Source organism: Ictalurus furcatus, chromosome 22, assembly GCF_023375685.1.
Source record: "Ictalurus furcatus strain D&B chromosome 22, Billie_1.0, whole genome shotgun sequence".
Classification (NCBI taxonomy): domain Eukaryota; kingdom Metazoa; phylum Chordata; class Actinopteri; order Siluriformes; family Ictaluridae; genus Ictalurus; species Ictalurus furcatus.
In genome coordinates this window covers 20924061-20939060 of record NC_071276.1, presented here as the reverse complement: position 1 = coordinate 20939060, position 15000 = coordinate 20924061, and the positions used below count along the sequence as shown (strand labels likewise).

The 15000-nt window shown below is 41.4% G+C and overlaps 1 protein-coding gene across 8 annotated transcripts in view; it reads right to left on the bottom strand.

The window, feature by feature from the left end:
- Positions 1-15000, bottom strand: part of fbrsl1 (fibrosin-like 1) — a 226982-nt gene that overhangs the window by 8276 nt on the left and 203706 nt on the right. For 5 of the 8 annotated variants that reach the window (XR_008388972.1, XM_053654023.1, XM_053654024.1 and 2 more), the window contains 9 exons: positions 13571-13928; positions 12063-12301; positions 7584-7831; positions 3096-3146; positions 1881-1976; positions 1446-1517; positions 1206-1235; positions 970-1041; positions 34-166 (listed from right to left, as the gene is read on the bottom strand). Coding sequence is in view for 7 of the 8 variants with exons in the window: in XM_053654023.1 (XP_053509998.1) it covers positions 34-166; positions 970-1041; positions 1206-1235; positions 1446-1517; positions 1881-1976; positions 3096-3146; positions 7584-7831; positions 12063-12301; positions 13571-13928 (1299 nt within the window). In the remaining variant the exon portion in view is untranslated. Of the gene's footprint in view, positions 1-33; positions 167-969; positions 1042-1205; positions 1236-1445; positions 1518-1880; positions 1977-3095; positions 3147-7583; positions 7832-8003; positions 8165-12062; positions 12302-13570; positions 13929-15000 lie in introns of all 8 variants that reach the window. The other 3 variants (XM_053654027.1, XM_053654029.1, XM_053654025.1) reach the window with 2 other exon arrangements.

The following is a 15000-nucleotide window of genomic DNA, read 5'->3' as shown; positions in this document are numbered from 1 at the left end:
TTTTATGACTTCCTGTCTGAGAGAAACACACACCTGTAGACTGGAAGAGAGGTCTGGCGAGGTCATGAGGATAGGGAAACCCGGGGAACACGCCCGGAGCCGGAGGTCTGCTGAACAAATCCAGTTTACCGGTTATATCCAGTTTATGAGGATCCAACTGCATCTGCTGCACCACGACGGAGAAAAGAAACCAGACGTCAGCACGAGAAAAGCTCCAAATAACATCCTCACAATTTGATCTTCCATAAAATATAAAATCAGCAGTTTATATTTCACTAAAACAGTTAATCATCCAGTCCATGTTTAATACAACACCGTGATAATCTATAAATGATTAAATATCACACTAACACATGCGTAAGAATTAAGAATAGTGAGGAGTAAAAAGGGGGCGGGGTTAGAGATTGTAGCTTTAATAAAAATTAATTAAAAAACTGTAAACATAATAAGAGCAGTAATAGTTCCTTATGAAAGGTTCAATTTAGTGTGTGGGTGGGGTTACAGTGGGCGTGGTTATAATTAGCAGGGTAATAATGAGCGGGGTTAGCGTGGAAACAGGTTACAAGTGGGCGGGATTAGTGTGATAGAAACTGTCGCTCTAGTGGGCGGGGTTAACATGCTAGGAAGGGTCACTCTGGTAGGCGGGGTTAACATGCTAGGGAGGGTCACACTGGTGGGCGGGGTTAACATGCTAGGGAGGGTCACTCTGGTGGGTGGGGTTAACATGCTAGGAAGGGTCACTCTGGTGGGTGGGGTTAACATGCTAGGAAGGGTCACTCTGGTAGGCGGGGTTAACATGCTAGGGAGGGTCACTCTGGTAGGCGGGGTTAATGTGGTATAAAGTGTCGCTCTGGATGAACAGTGTTATCATGTTAATTGCAGAACTTTTGTCTATGTTTAATGTTTTTGTTTATGTTCTGTAAATAGATCTTATTTGTTTGTTTGTTTGTTTGTTTGTTTGTTTATTACCTTCAGCTTCTGTTGATGGTGGTAGATCTGCCAGGCGATCTGTACGTGAACTGCACACCATTTACCTGGTTTCTATAAAACACAGCGATGAATAAGTGTTATAAAACTTTATTACACACTGCGTTATTACAATAATAAATAACAATAAAACTTTATTACACACACACTACTTACAGCTTTATATTAATTATACAGTATACGTCATCAATATATCATCTCTACAATTACAGACTTACTCTCACTGAGGTCCTGAAGGGATCAGTTAGCTGCAGGAAAAAAACACAACTGTCAGTCAAAATATCAATCCAATACGGTGTGTTCTTATTGGCTGAGATCAGTGCAGTGTGTTCAGATTGGCTGGGAGTAGTATGGTGTGTTCTGATTGGTTGGAAGCAGTACAGTGTTCTGATTGGTTGGGAGCAGTATGGTGTGTTCTGAATGGCTGAGAGCAGTACGGTGTGTTCTGATTGGCTGACCCGTGGATCTTTCTGTAGGAGAGTGTGAGGAACTGCTCCTGGTCTCGCTGCTACATCAATGGGGTTTGAGGCCTGGAGAAAAAAACAATAAAACACTTTTAAAAGGCTTTTTAAATTAAATGATTTATACTCCGGGTTTGGGGTTGTACCAAATTATTTAAGCATCTACACGTAAATAACTCAAATATTCAGAAAGCGTATTTATTTATTTTGTTTCAATATTTTTCACTTGTTACTGAACTTTATCTTTTTAAAATACTGATCACATGACTAACGCAGGTAACCAGTTAGCAGCTTAGCATCGTACAAACTGAACCTCTAAATCCTCACATCGTATATTTACATTTTACACACACGTGAATAAAAAACCGAATGAAACTGATAATAATAACAATGCTAATGATAATAACCGGTGGTGCGGTGCGAGGTTCTGACCTTTGGTTGAAAGGCTCCTTGTAGGGAGCTGAAGGGGCCGGGGTGAGGGAGGAGAGGAGGCATTCCCGGCATCGCTGGAGGATACGAGGAAAAAAACTACACAACACAAACACACGGAGAATTAAAATACAACCACCGTCTGTAAACACTACAACACACGTCTATTAGTGATCTAACAGGAGTGTTGACCCTTATAATAATAATAATAATAATAATAATAATAATAATCTCTGATGAACCTGATATTTGTAATGAGTTATATAAAGGGGGTCTGTGTTAATCTCATAACCACACTGTACATTATACACACTTAATAAACCAGCTGTTAACCACAAGGTGGCGCTAGTTAGCTAGGTGATGTTAGCTGAGTTAGCTAGCTAGTTAAAGCGTTTGTGATGTGGTAGTTAACGTTAACGTAAGATGAAAATAAATCCTGCCGCTGTTACATAAAGTATTACAGAAAGTAGGTGGAGTTAAAAAGAGTGCAGCATGACTCCGCCCACATTCTGCTAGGAAATTATCGCAGGAAAACAACATTTTGTTGTTCGAAAGCGTTCATAATCCCTAATCTAATCCAGAAGTCCGTAATTCTGAGTAAAACATCATTTCATTACATCCACATAAGCACAGAAGTATATTATATATATATGTTAGGAAATCATGCATTTCGTTACCGCAAGATTTCTATTTTGTCATCTCACACAAAAATGTGATTTTGTTATATTGAAATCTTTTTTAAAAAATGATTCTGTGATCTCTGGAAAACTTGAACATTTGATTCTATCAACTTCTCTAAAAAATGATCTCAGGAGGACATTTGGTTATCGCAAGATCCCTTTATCTCAGGAAATCTTTTCTGTAAGTTGAGAAAACGATGGCGTTACGTCGGGAAAACGACGCTCTGATATATCCAGATGTTCAGATAATGATCATTGTATCTCGGGATTTTTTATAAAAGTTTTTATGGAAGTCTCTCGGTTTAATTACGTCACTAGTTATTAATCATATGATTAAAATCCAGAAATGTTTCATGTCCGTTTTTTTAAACTCCTTAAGATTTGAAGAAATAATCCTGTTCTCCTGGACAGAACGATGAGTGTAAATAAAAGGTATAGATGTGTTATGGTGTTTGAGCTTCTGTACAGATCAGTGCTGTTGCGTAATCCTTAATCTGTGAAAGCTGCTCTGCTGTGATCCTCCGGCTTTTACACTTACACTCGACTGCCTTAAGAAGGGATTGTCCAGCTTTGGGGCGTACTTGTCAAACTGTAAGAGGAGAGAGAGAGACAGGCAGACAGACAGACAGAGAGACAGAGAGAGAGAGAGAGAGAGAGAGACAAGAGGCATGGGGGAGAGAAATAAAAAACACATCAGCACTACAAATCGTGTTTAAATGGAAAGCATGTGTGACCAAACAGGAGATGAAAGAGCTGCGTAACGGCCGAGGAGGAAGCGGCGTGTTTACACAGAACAACGAGAACCAGACGAAGCTTAGCGAACGAATTTCACTCGCTCGCTCAAACAATTACACAATTACACGGAGAAACAGCCGGCCAGCGGCACATCAAACGCACAAACCCGCACAAACAAAGGACGCAGATAACATAACTCCTGCTGCTCTCGTGCAATCGCGGCAAATCAAACATTCCGATACGTTCCGCTGGTAAAACCCTCGGAAAATAACACCGATGTCCTGAGTGCAGGGTCGAGAGTGATGTCACCTCGCTAAAGCGGCACGAAGAACAAAGGGCTCCGTCCCAAACGCAGCCGTGTAGAGCTGCTGTGGGGTCATAAATGATAAATAATACATTCCTCACTTTATGGTTTTTACTAGATCGACAACCTTTTAAAGGGTTCCATCCCAAATCCTGTATCATTTACACCGAGTGAGTGTTCCTACTAAGTTCCTAACCCAAATCCAAATATTTATGCCTTACTAGAACATCCAGAACCATTTCTAGTTCCTGTAAAACTAAAAACATTCTGGGGTTCTGTTTCAAATGCTCCAAAAGTTTTTCACTGTTTATTGCTCTTACAAGAACAAACACTAGATCTAGAACTTATTTCTGATGAATGTTTATACAGGAATGGCATTCTTCTTAAGGCTCTGTCCCAAATCAAATGCTACGGTTTATGTCTCATTAGTGTTCTTACTGTACTAGATGGTTTTAGGGCGTTAAAACCTTCTTTCCCTAGGTCGTGTTCTTACAAGGCTCTCAGCTGTGTTTAAGAAGGTCAGGCTGTGTCCCAAACGACACAACTCCACACTATTTAATGTTGGCCTTGTCCCAAATGCTAGGGTTCATCACTCCATAGTCAGCTGTTAGACCAGAACATCAGCCATTTTAAGGTTCTGTCCCAAACACTGATTGATTTTTCTTCTGCAATTATTAGAGCGTCAGCCATCTTAAGGCTGCGAGGGAGTGTGCGTAGCGTATTACCCATAATGCACTGCTGCTTATAAATAAAAAAGTGTCAAGTGTAAAGCTGCGTTATCTGGTACAGCGAGCTGGAGGTCACACGTGTTTATTGATCCTGTGTCCTCTTGTGCTAATCCCACATGCTAACTGCTAATTAAGCAATTATCTAGCAGTTTCCTTACTGTTCTAATACACACATGTTTAAACCACACACTGCGTTTGGGACACAGCCCGAGTCTGAATCGGACCTGTGCGTGTTTTACAGCGTTCTCCTTCAGACGATTATGAGACAAGGATCACTTTATTTCCCTTTAACTAACACACACACACACACACACACACACACACACACACATGAAGGACATAGTGAAGTCTGGTTCTGCTCCATTAGCCCAAGTGTGAGAAGGAGAAAAAGACAGAAAGAGAAAGAAAGAAAAAATGAAAGAAAGTATAAGAGAGAGAGCGAGAGAGAGAGTGAGAGAGAGAAAGGCAGAGTAAGGCAGAAATAAAGAAAGAATATAAAGAGACAGAAAGAGAGGCAAAGTGTGGGACAAAGAATATGAAAGACAGACAGAAAGAGAGATGGAGAGAATAACAGGGAGAGAGCGTAAAGAGTGTAAAAAAACAAGAAAGACATGGAAACAAAGAAAAAACCCACAAAAGACAAAAGCAATTCATTTTCAGCTAAAAGTGTGAAGGAAAGAGTGACAGGTAGAAAGAAAGAAAATAAGAAAGAAACACAGAGCGCGAGAGAAAGATCTGTCTGAAATACACACACATACACACGGCTCTTCCTACTCATTAAGAGAAAAGTGTGTGTGTGTGTTACACTCTCTGACCCACACACAGCTCCACTACACCCCGTCTGCACTAATTAAAGCCATAATTAAGACGCCATATTTCATCGTTTAACAATTAAGAGTATTCCGTGTTTCCGTGTGGAATGCCAGCTGCTCAGGCGAGTCATAACCATAAACACAAACACACACACACACACACACACACAGAGACACACACACACACACACACACGCACGACTTCATTAATTAAAGCGATCAGCCGGAGGGAGGGAGGGAAGGAGGGAAGGAAAGAGGGAGGGAGCCGGCTGCTGTTTCAGCTGGGGGAGAAAATCACAACGCCAACATCAGCTCTGAAAAAGAGGAGGGAAGATTAGCGACCGGTCACTGCGGAGGGAAAGAAGGGTTAATTTAGGACACAGCCCGGCTGGACTGGTGAGAGTGCAACGTTTGTCCAAGGGTGTACCCTACACAGGGTGTGTGAGACGTGTGGTTTGGGACATGTCCCCAGATGTTCGTGATGGTGTTTATGATGAGCGTTTATTAATCAATCATGTCAGAAATCCTTTTAGCTTAGCTTATATTAGCAAGAAGGCAAGTTTAGCATTGTAGAATATTAACATGTATCAATACAACTAAAACATCCTGTCAGGTTAGCTTATATTAGCTAGCAAGCTAGAATTAGCAGTGCAAATTATGAAGATTTATGAATAAGAGTAAACATCCCCTCTCAGAAATCCTGTCAGGTTAGCTCAAACAATTATAAATACTTAATATCCGCTCAAAAACAGCTTACATTTGAACATTTATGAATACGAGTGTTAAAAAATCCTTTCAGAAAATCCTGCTAGGTTAGCTTATATTAGCTAAAATCTAGCTTATCATTGTAGAATTTTTACATGATAAATCTGACTTAAATTCCTCTCAGAAATCCTGTCAGGTTAGCTTATATTAGCTAGCAAGCTAGTTTATCACTGTAGAAATTATTAACATTTATGAATACGAGTCAAAACCCCTCTCAAAAATCCTGCCAGGTTATCTCATATAATTATAGACACTTAAAAATCCTCTCAAAATCAGTCAGCTAATATTAGCTAGCTAGTGCTAGCAGTGACGATCATGAACAGTTATGAATACGAGTTTAAAAAAAAACCCTCTCAGAAAATCCTGTCAGGTTAGCTCATATTAGCTAGCCAGCTAAACTTGGAAGGGAAAATTATGTACATTTATCAATGAGTCAGAATTCCTCTGAGATATCCTGTCAGGTTAGCAGCTAAAAATTGCTAATTCTATTCCCCCCCACTGCTAACATGAGCTAACCATTAGCTCATGTTAGCAGTGGGGGAGAATAGAATTAGCAGTGAAAATGATTAACATTTATGAATAAGAGTAAAAAACTCCTCTCAGAAATCCTGTCAGATTAGCTCATATTAGCTATCAAGCTAGTTTATCACTGTAGAATATTATCATTATGAATCAGAGTAAAAATCCTCTCAGAAATCCTGTCAGGCTAGCTTATATAAGCCAGCAGGTTACAGTTAGGTGGCTAATGTTATGTGTATTTTTTTTTGAATATGGCATATACTCTAAGTTCTGTCAGAAATAGCACCAGGTTAGCTCCTTTCAAGTTTCTTAGCGAGCATTAACAGTAAAGAATGTGAATTTTTTTTTGAATTCTCAGAGAAATCCTGTCAAATAACCGTGTTAGCTTTTTAGCACTGACAATAAAGACTAGGACGTTCATGAATATGGAATATGAATACTGTCAGGAATCTTAGCATGTTAGCTCATGTTAGCCAAAATGCATATACAGTAAATCATTTCCTTTTCTCTCCTGAACACTTCTGTGTATAGACACAAACACAGGTTTTGTGAGGTACGTGATGCCTCGGGGAGATGTTAAAGCTTTCCGATGGCTAGTTGCTGGCGTTTCCCTCTTAATGGCCTCTCGGCACATGGAAGCGATTAGCTTTTATCAAAATAACTCGCTAATATCACGACTTTCATCAACGGTGAGGTCACCGTTAATTTCGAACAGGAAACGCCAAAAAATCACCATTAGAGTCATACGAAAGCAATAACACACGTCCGCTGCATGAACCGCAAACAGTCAGAAATACGGTGTTAGCACGCAAAGACCTTATTAGCGTTTAACGTTTTGATTTTCATTTCAGGCCCTCATGTAACGATTTCTGGCTAAGGATAACGTCACGTGAGTGGTTTGGGACACGTCCATAGTGCACTGATGATGGTGTTTATACGCTATATAGTGAATAGTGTGTGTGGTTTGGGACACGCCCACAGTAGACTGTCGCTGATGTTTCTATGAACTATACAGTGTTTCTTCCCTAGGTTAGCGTGCTACATAGGGTGCATGATGGGAATAGGGAGTAGGGTGTAGGGAGTAGGGAGATGTGTAGACCCCAGCGTGGTGGTGAAGGGCAGGAGGTCGGTCTGATCTGGTCGTTTTCGTTACTTATCCTCACATTTCTGGCTGCGGTACGCACCATGGGCGGTGCAGTGGGCGGCCCAATGATGGCGGGAAAAGGCGTGAAGGTGTGCTGATGCGTGTGCTGATGCTGGTGCATGTGCTGGTGTTGGTGAAACTCCGCCCTCAGGAGCGACATTTGGGACAACGGCGAGCCGGTCGCCCCCGGCGCCGACCCCCGACCCCGCTCGGAACTCTGAACCAGGAAGCGGTTGTTCAACTCCTGCCGGAGGAGGTCATGATGCTCTGAGAAGAAAGAAGGAGAGCAGAAAGAGGGGAAGAAAAAAAAAGAAAAAAAAAGAAAGAGAAAAAAAAACAAAAGGAGAGGGGAAGGAAGACAAAAAAAGAAAAAAAAAAGCACGGGCGGCCAGTGAGTTTAACCAAACGGCGGGAAAAAGAAGAGAAAGAGGATAGTCACCTGGCTTTCTCTGTTTCTCCAATTCAAGCTGTGAGGGTTTTCTACGTGAGGGCTCATTGGTCGAGGTAAAAGTGTTGCATGTGACAATGTGCCAATCAGAATCCCCGAATGAGGCTGGCAATACATGATTGGTTGGTTGAATGATATCAACAGGCTGGTATCTGAAGACAAGAGAGAACCGAGAGTCACCTCAGCAGAAAACACACACACCTTATTAAAGGAGTAGTTCCGCCAAGAGCCAAACCTGTACAGTGTCCCCATTACACCAGACGTGGCTAATGTCGCTAACACGCAACAAAAGATTTATAGCCACCAGTTTAGCAGGACGTACTAAATCTGGATTCCGCAGTCGTGTCTCTTCGATAGGCTGCGTGGAGTTGTCCAGACTTATTATTTTATCAGGATCCTCAGGGTAACCATAGCAAGTGACAATACTCACGACAGGACACGCCCACCAGCGGAAATCGAGATGTGAACAGAGTGAAAGCGGTCCTTCTTATTCGGCACAGAGTTAGGTAGGGGGTGTGGCCTAAAGCAATCGATTCAAGTGGGGGTGTGGCTTAATATTGAAAGGCGGAGACTCATATAGTGATACAGTTAGAAAACATTTGTCCAGAGTGATGTCACTGAGACAGACGAGCACGCTAAACTGGTGGCTATTAGCGTCCATTACGTTATCTACATTAGCCTTGGAGCGCCATTTGGAATAACGGGAACGTTGTGGACGTTTCAGTTTTGGCTGAACGACACCTTTAACATTATTATCAAGTGTGTAATATGGAGCATTATTATTATTATTATTATTATTATTATTATTATTGTTGTTATTATTATTTTGGTCTCTAGAAACCCTTTAAGCTTTAAGTGTAGTTTATAATAAAGTACAATTCCACCACTGAATAATATTTACTCACCTTTAACCATAAACCAGAACCATTCTGCTTCTTAAAGCAAACCTCAGTTATATTAAATATATAGAACTTAAATGTAATCATATATTCATATTTGTCAATATAACATATTTGTCAATATCACGTAAATAAATTTGAAAAAATAATGCAATGTGTATTTTATTTCCTTTATTTTAGTAGCTATTTTTATTACTGAGTTCATTATTGTGGTAAAAATTTTTTTTTTTTTTTTAAATTTCTTTTGAATAAAACCTCATTAGTTCACGTTTTCTTTTAAATCATCAACCCAAAAAGGATGTTTTAACATCACTACTTATTAATATTATTTATTTATTTATTTACTTACTTACTTACCACAGCAGAACAATTGCAGTGCAACTGCCTCGGTATCATTTTCAGTAGCAGATATTACATTTAACATACGCTTGGTAGCTTTAAAATTAATTTAAATACGTAAACAAACAAACAAACAAATAAATAAACAAAAGTGGTATCATTAAAATAGCTAGATAATGATGATAAAAATTATTTCACGATTTGAAGAAGGACTAGAAATATTCCTTTAATCACCCATTTAAGGTAATAATTGTAACTTCATTATCAAACATGTCTTACAGTATAAACATCCCATCTCTGAGCTGCAGCCATGCTTCTGTGTGATCAGGGGTGTGTTTACCGATAACGCCGAACCGTACTGAACAACAAACAACTTAAAAAAGGACGTACGTTAGGCACCGGATTTAACGAGCGAGTCGTGAGTAGTTGTAGTAGACGGGATTTATGAACAGCGGATGATCGACGCAAGCGCGTTCAACGGTTTACAGAAACCACGCTGGAGAACGCTACGCTGAAATCTTAAGAGAAATTATAATGTGTAGTTTACATAAACAATTAATCGCTGATCAAAATATGCTCTCACTGTTTACACTCGAGTGAATTTAAACAGAAATCTGATCTACTAGCCTGCGTGAGCGTGTAGACTGAGTTGGCCAAATCCAATCACGTTATTAAACCTCACAAGGATGTTAGCGCTGATCAGCATTCAAATCACATCATGCTAGCTTCACGAAACCACGCTGTGGTAATGTTCCTGTCTTTTTTTTTGGCTTTCAGCTAACAAAGTGTTTTGCATGGCAATTAGCGCCCTCTGTCTTTTCGCACCAGAACTGCACACAAGTGCTAGTCGTTAATTTACGAACGAATTTACATACTACGGCAGTTACGAAAAATTTAACGGAACGCTCGTTATTAGAACGACGTTCTTACGAAGGAGATAACAAAGTATGCTGCATTACGAATGTTTCGGGAAAACCACCCCAGGTCATTTTTTTTGTGAACGCAATCTTGTGATACAAAAGATATTGAACAATTTTAATCTGAATGTTAGTATGATAATGAACCCGCGTCCAGGACGTTAAAATCATTCTGTTAACTTTATATTTAACATTACAATTTCTCCCCATTTTTTTTTATCCCCTCTTCAGGGCGTGGCCGCTAGCTGCACTCACTCCGTGTTATTAATGAGGGAAAAGTTCATTACGACTCTCATTATAATGCTAATTTAACGTTAACGTGAGACTGAGATGACTACAAGCCGTTCCGGTCTCGTCAGAATGCGAGACACAAACGGCAGCAGTCGGGTTAAGACGTAAACGCAGACAGAAAGCATGAAGATGGAACGGTTCCTGTGTCAGGGTTTGTAAACACTCTAATTTGAACATCTGCTACTTTACCTCTCAAACTGATTAGGTTTCATTAACATTAATTAGTGTTTTCATCAGTCAGTGAGGGAAAACCACGCTCGGGTTTTCGGAGATAAGCGTTAAAGCTTCGCTCGTCTCCGACGCGGGACTGGAACAGAAGTGGCCACTTGTTTTTCATCCTCCAGACACGTGGAACTCGTTACACCACATTAAACACGTCGTTATACTTTAATCATTACTCCGACACGCTTCGGCTAGTTTAAACCAATTCTACTTTCACTTTCGGTGAAATAACAACGCAAGTCTTCTTCTCATCGTATAGCCGAGCTCCGGAAATATAAGTATTACTGTTTATATTCATACTGAGCAGATTTACAGTGCACACAGCAGGCCTGTGATTTTTAATAACCAAAACCCTGATGATGTCACACTGACGCAGCGTTCCCATTCTAGAACCCCGATCGTGATAATAAAGCTTTGATCTTTCACCACGAACCCTGGTGATGTGACAGCGAGTTCCGCTCTAGAACCCCGGGGGTCTTTAACGACAAACCCTGATGATGTCGTCCCAGCGAGACGGAATTCCATTCTAGAACCCCGATCAGAATTGTAGACTGTGAGTGATGATAACACAGGGCTCTGATATTTAACCGACTTCCAGTGTGGAACCCCAGTGATAATTCTAGAAGGCTAATGATAACAAAGCAGGCCTCTGATCTTTAACCGCAATGCCACAGAGTCACGCTCTAGAACCCCGGTGATCATTCTAGAACATTAATGACGTTTGATCTTTAATCACAGAGCCTGGTGACGTCACAGTGAGTTCTATTTCACAAGTTATGATCCAAACTCGAGTTCTAGAACCTCTGGAATGGATCATTCTAGAACTCTGATCGAAGCCTCATGATGTCATGACGTCACAAGATTACGATTCAAAAATGACCACGCAGATCGAGGTTCTGGAACCTCACTCAGTCTAGAACTGGAGCTTCAACAGAACCCAGACGACAATTCTAGAACGGTCGTGATAATAATAAACCTTCAGGCCTTTGATCTTTAGCAACAGTGGCGCACAGCGAGTCCCATTCTAGAACCCCAGTGAAAGTTCTGGAATGATAGCGGTAATAAAAACAGGCCTTAAACTAAGTTCTTTGGCTAAGAACCCTGATGATGTCACAGTGACAAAAAATACAAACTGGATTCAGGTTCTAGAACCTCATTAATAACTCTAGAATGCTGCAGATTTAATACTGAATCTTTAGCCCTGAGTGTCGAGGTTCCGGGAGTGGAGTGTATATAATCATAACCCTGTTACAGTGACAGTGTAACGGTGGAGAGAGTGTGTGTGTGTGTGTGTGTGTGTGTGTGTGTGGTGCAGCTCTGAGCACAGGCCCTACATGTACAGGTGTCGGGGGTGATGATGGTGGAGGTGGAGGTGTTCTTACCTGGGTAGGGCGTGGCGGCCGGGTGTCCGGGGACCACCAGGCTGTTGGTGGGTAAAGCAGGAGGAGGGGGGAGGGCAGTTGGGGGGGCGAACATGGCCGGATGGCGTGATAAGGGGGATAAATGAGAGGAGGAGCGCAGGGGGTAATGAGGGGACGACAGGGCGGCGATGGACAGAGGGAGGGGGGGAGCGGGGGAGGGGGGGAGGGGGTGTTTGGGGGGCAGTGACGAGGGGCTGTTGCTGAAAAACGAAGAAGAGAGAAAACAAGCGATTAGTGATGGTTAACATCGCGACACTGCTTCACCTCCTCAACAAAACTGTGGAGTTTATTCATTTTTTATTAAAAGATCTGAATTCTGTTAACGAGATAAAGTTCAGAGTCATTTCTTGGAGAAAATAATAAGCTGAAATAAAAATAACATCATTCTTAACACAATTACGCCTTTTTAACGATTACTACAATAACGAAAGCCTGCATTTAACCAGCGTTCATTTCACCTGAGACGTTCAGCATAAATTAGCATAAATTACATTTTATATCACACTGAGAATGAACTTCGCTAGTTAAACACCATCATTAATTCATTTTGCGGACTTGTTTTTAGTCGTGTTAATTATAGAGCTCATTACAGAGTTCAAATTATAACAAAAAACAACAAAAATCAATGAATATAAGTGTTAATTACCTTGTTAACATCACTAACGAGCTGTTTGTTAATGTTAATGTTAATGCTAATGCTAATGCAGTACGCCTAAGGCGTTACCACTTCACTCTCCTTACTTAGCCATTAAATTAATTTGTGTTTCATGCTAATAATTATTTTCATTTGTGATCAGCGAACAGAAGAGTAATTAGACGTGTAAGTGTCAGGCCCGAATCAGCCACTCGCAGGGTTTTTATCAATCAGCTCTCGTTAATGATTGTTGCTATGGTTACGTCCTTACGTGGATTTTAATGAACACGTTCCTACACCGTGTCGCCTTTAAAGCTTTAAAAACTCCTTCATGTGTAAATTTACGCTGTTCATCAGCAGCGCGGACAGCGAAGTGAAATTTAAACTGTTATTCCTTGATTCCGTTGCCATGGTTACGTTACAGCATACTGTACAGTACATACTGTCAGGAGAACCAATCGGAAATGAGGATTTCCAGTGGGCGGGGTATAAAGGTGGAGAATTTTAACCATGATCCATGATTCTTTGCATGTGGCGCAGGACTACGGACAAAGCCAGTTGTCATGGAAACCGGGAACCGGGGAACGCTTCACTGTAGCTGAGAAATGTTTAGCTGGGTAGCTAGCAATGCTTGTATGTCCAAATGATTTGTGCTAGCTAACTTTATCATTACACATTGAAACTGTTTGAATATTATCGTCTTCATGCTAATTTATGCTAATTTTTGCTTCATGATAATTATAACATTTAGCAAATAACAATAAAAATATTAGTAACCTTATGAGAACAGAACAAGTCTATGGTACTGTATATATGTAATGGAATAATCCAGCACCTGATGTCGTGGAGTCCGTACGGCAGATGATTGGTGACCGGAGGATGGTGGTGGCTGATGATTGGTTGGCTGTGGTGGCTCAGGGGTGTGACTTTGTGATCCTGTAGATCTGACTGGTTCCTTATAAAGTGTGAGGTGGGGTCAGGGTTAGAAGATGGCGTGGACTCCTTCTTGATGGTGACTGGGGGAGGAGATTTGGGCGTTGCCGTGGCAGCGGGGATGGGGCTGCCCGTAGGGGCGGGACTCGACGTGGGCGGGGCAAAAGAGACAACGGTGCTCTGTTCCTGGCTGCGCTGGAGGCCTGAGATTTTAGGGGAGCCACAGATCTTCGCCTCGAAGCTCTCATTCGACGTCACAGCTGAGGAGAGAGACGATAAGATAAGAGTAGAGTTTACACAGCTGTGTGGACAATTACATACGTTCAGTACACTTGTGTTAGATTCGGGAGTAGGGTCTCTCGGTAGGCAGCATGGGGTCTTTTAAGGGTCCTTAATGTGGACACAGCTGAAGGAGTGATCTTCTCAGAAAAGGCAATCCGAGATACCGGTTCTCCGGATGAGAGCTGTATCAAACAGCAACCTTGTCGCCTCTCGCCAGATTTACTTACGTACGTGGACTGAAGCCCCTTGTCGTTACCATAGAAACCAACTCTGGTTAGCTTTACAAACTTGACAATTACATTAAATTCGATTAACAAATGAATAAACTTGCTGAAGATGTGCTAACATTATTATATACGCAACGTAGTTTGGTGTAAGGTGTCAGCGAATCGGAGCCAGTCTAGGCCAGAACATTAAAAAACGGGTTTCCAGGTCACATGACCTGCAGTCACAGTAATCTCCGCCCACTTAAGCCTACTACAACAAACTAGCAACTCAAAATCAACTTCATATGGAATGTTAGCTGATTAGCCGGCTAGTTCAGCCATTTCGGTTAGCAAGACAAAGTTTTCTTATTCGTGATCAGATAAATGGTTTAATTTCATGTCACTTATTCCATGAGAGACAGAAAGAGACAGAAAGAGACAGAGACGGAGCTGAAAGGGAACCGTGAAGAGATGAAGAGAACACGATTTCTTTTGACAGCAGAATTGAAACAGAACGATTTCACGGCCGATCGTGTGCTCAGTAAATCGACGTTTAGCTTTCATTATCTCTGACTGATTCACTCTGATTCACTCTGACTGACTCACTGACTCACTGACTCACTGACTCACATCACATCATCTGATTACAGCCGAGCATGACCATGAGCTGATTAACCACGCCATACACCCACAGAGAGACAGACAGTGAGACAGACAGTGAGAGAGACAGAATGACAGACAGTGAGAGAGACAGACAGTGAGAGAGACGGATTGACAGACAGTGAAAGAGACAGACAGTGAGAGACACAGATGGAGTGAAAGAGACAGACAGTGAGAGAGACAG